Raw genomic sequence first — 2,017 nt, 5'->3', positions numbered from 1 at the left:
AATGGGAGATGATGAGTACTTTGATTCATTTTATGGAAAGCTCAACAAAATTGTTATTGCTAAGCTCAATCTTGGTGAGAAGATTGAAGATACTAAGATGGTGAGAAAAATCTTAAGATCCTTGCCTGAAAGCTTTAGAGCAAAAGTCACAGCCATAGAGAAAAAGTAAAGATTTGAATGAAATTAAGATCCAAGAGCTCATTGGTTCACTCCAAACGTATGAGCTTGGGTTGCCTTCGCATAAGACAAGTAAATCTCTTGCTCTTAAAACCATCATCGAACGAATGGATGATTCCTCCGAAGAAGATGGAATGGAAAAGGATGTAGTATTCCTTGCAAAGAACTTCCGGAAATTTCTAAAGATGAAGAACAATAGGAAACAGTTCAGTAGAGGGAAGTTCTCATCCTCCAAAGGTGATAGGAAAGAGTTTAAGAAGAAAGATGGAAAGGATTCTCAGTCTCCTCAAGGCATTGTTTGTTATGAATGCAATGGCCATGGACATCTCAAGAAGGAGTGTCCAAATTACTTAAGAGGAAAGGGTAAGGCGTACGCCACAACGCTGAGTGATTCGGATTTTTCAAATTTTGATTCTAAAGAGAGTTGTGATGGAGAAGGAAGCTACTCCGCCTTTATGACTATCACTAATAATGAGTCGTCAGAAGACCTAAAATTGCTGGTACAAGAACTTGGAGATCATAGTGATGAAGAATCAATGGGAGTTGTTGAAGAATCATATGCTGAAGAAGACGAGAGCACTGCTGGTCTCCAAGAGAACTACAACTCACTTCTTGAGAAATTTGGAGAGTACACAAGGGTGGCCAAGGCAGCTGTGAAGAAGATGAAGAAAGCAGAGGAGGACTATAAAAGTCTTCTAGTGCGTTATAAAGAGGCCAAGTGTGAAATAGAGACGCTGAATAGTGAGCTGACTGAAGCCTATTCAAAAATCAGATTTCTTGAGCTAGAAGTAGTGCAAGCAAATGCCAAGATAGAGAGGGTATTCACGAAGAAGTTGGATGATGTTATTTCATCTCAAAAACACTTCTTAGACAAGTCCGGGTTAGGAGATACTGGAGGGAGTAGCTCATCAGACAACGGCACCAAAGATGTGAGATTTGTGAAAGCCAAAGAGCCAGTTGTAATTGCTCCTACTCCTGAGAAAATAAAGGATGAAAAGAAGAAGAATGGAGCTGAGCAACGAATGTTGAATAAGCCTCATATTCAAACTGTGGTCAAACCTAACGTCCAAGGGAAATCACCTCCAAACTTGCAAAGAGGTCCAAGAATTCAACATTTCTGTCATTTCTGTGGACTTCAAGGACACACAAGACCAAACTGCCATAAGCTGAAGGCATTAAAGAATGCAAGTGTTCAGAGGTCATATAGCCCTAAAAGGGATAAAAGGAATTAGGCTGGTGAGCAATCAAGAAGTCGAAATGGTGATTCTGGCATGCTCGACGTGATAAAAATGATCAGTGCTTTCACCACTTGCTTGGAGAGCTTTACTAGATGGTTTGAAACTCCCAACTCTCGTACCCAATCCTTTAAGGATATCACCCCAAACACAAGTACCGTGTGGGTGAAAAGGGGTACATATGCATAAGCATTTTCACTTGTCCATGCATTAATTCTTTCAATGTTTGGGGACTTTTGTTGTTGCATCTTATCATGCATTGTCTTCATTTGATAGCATGTTTCTTTTACCTGTTGGCTTGTGCCTGTTTTTGTTTTGTTGATCTTACTTTATTTTGGTTTGTTTTTTAGTGTGTTCAAAAAATTCAAAAACCCATAAAAATTGAAAAATCTTCAAAAAGTTTGATCGCTTGTGTTGTGCTTATCACATGTGAGTTTGGCCTAGTACCATCGTACTAATGGCGTAGTGCATTTACGATCTTGGTTTGATATGTATGAACTCATTTCTATGTGGAAGAAATCTTGAAAACTATGTGTGACTGTTGTAAATAGATCTTCAAGCTTGTCATGAATGATTGGTCAATAGTCTTGCTGGTTTTGATATTT

The 2,017-nt window shown here is 39.0% G+C and overlaps 1 protein-coding gene across 1 annotated transcript; it reads left to right on the top strand.

The window, feature by feature from the left end:
• Window positions 1–284: 284 nt before the first annotated feature.
• On the top strand, window positions 285–1,409 carry LOC136067650 (uncharacterized). The gene has a single exon (XM_065773822.1). It carries the CDS (start codon window positions 285–287, stop codon window positions 1,407–1,409), a length of 1,125 nt encoding a protein of 374 aa, XP_065629894.1.
• The last annotated feature ends 608 nt before the right edge of the window (window positions 1,410–2,017 follow it).

This window comes from Quercus suber, unplaced genomic scaffold, assembly GCF_002906115.3.
Source record: "Quercus suber isolate HL8 unplaced genomic scaffold, Cork oak 2.0 scaffold_80, whole genome shotgun sequence".
NCBI classification, from domain to species: Eukaryota; Viridiplantae; Streptophyta; class Magnoliopsida; order Fagales; family Fagaceae; genus Quercus; species Quercus suber.
The sequence above is the reverse complement of the archived record's forward strand: the minus strand, read 5'-3'. Positions and strand labels throughout refer to the sequence as shown.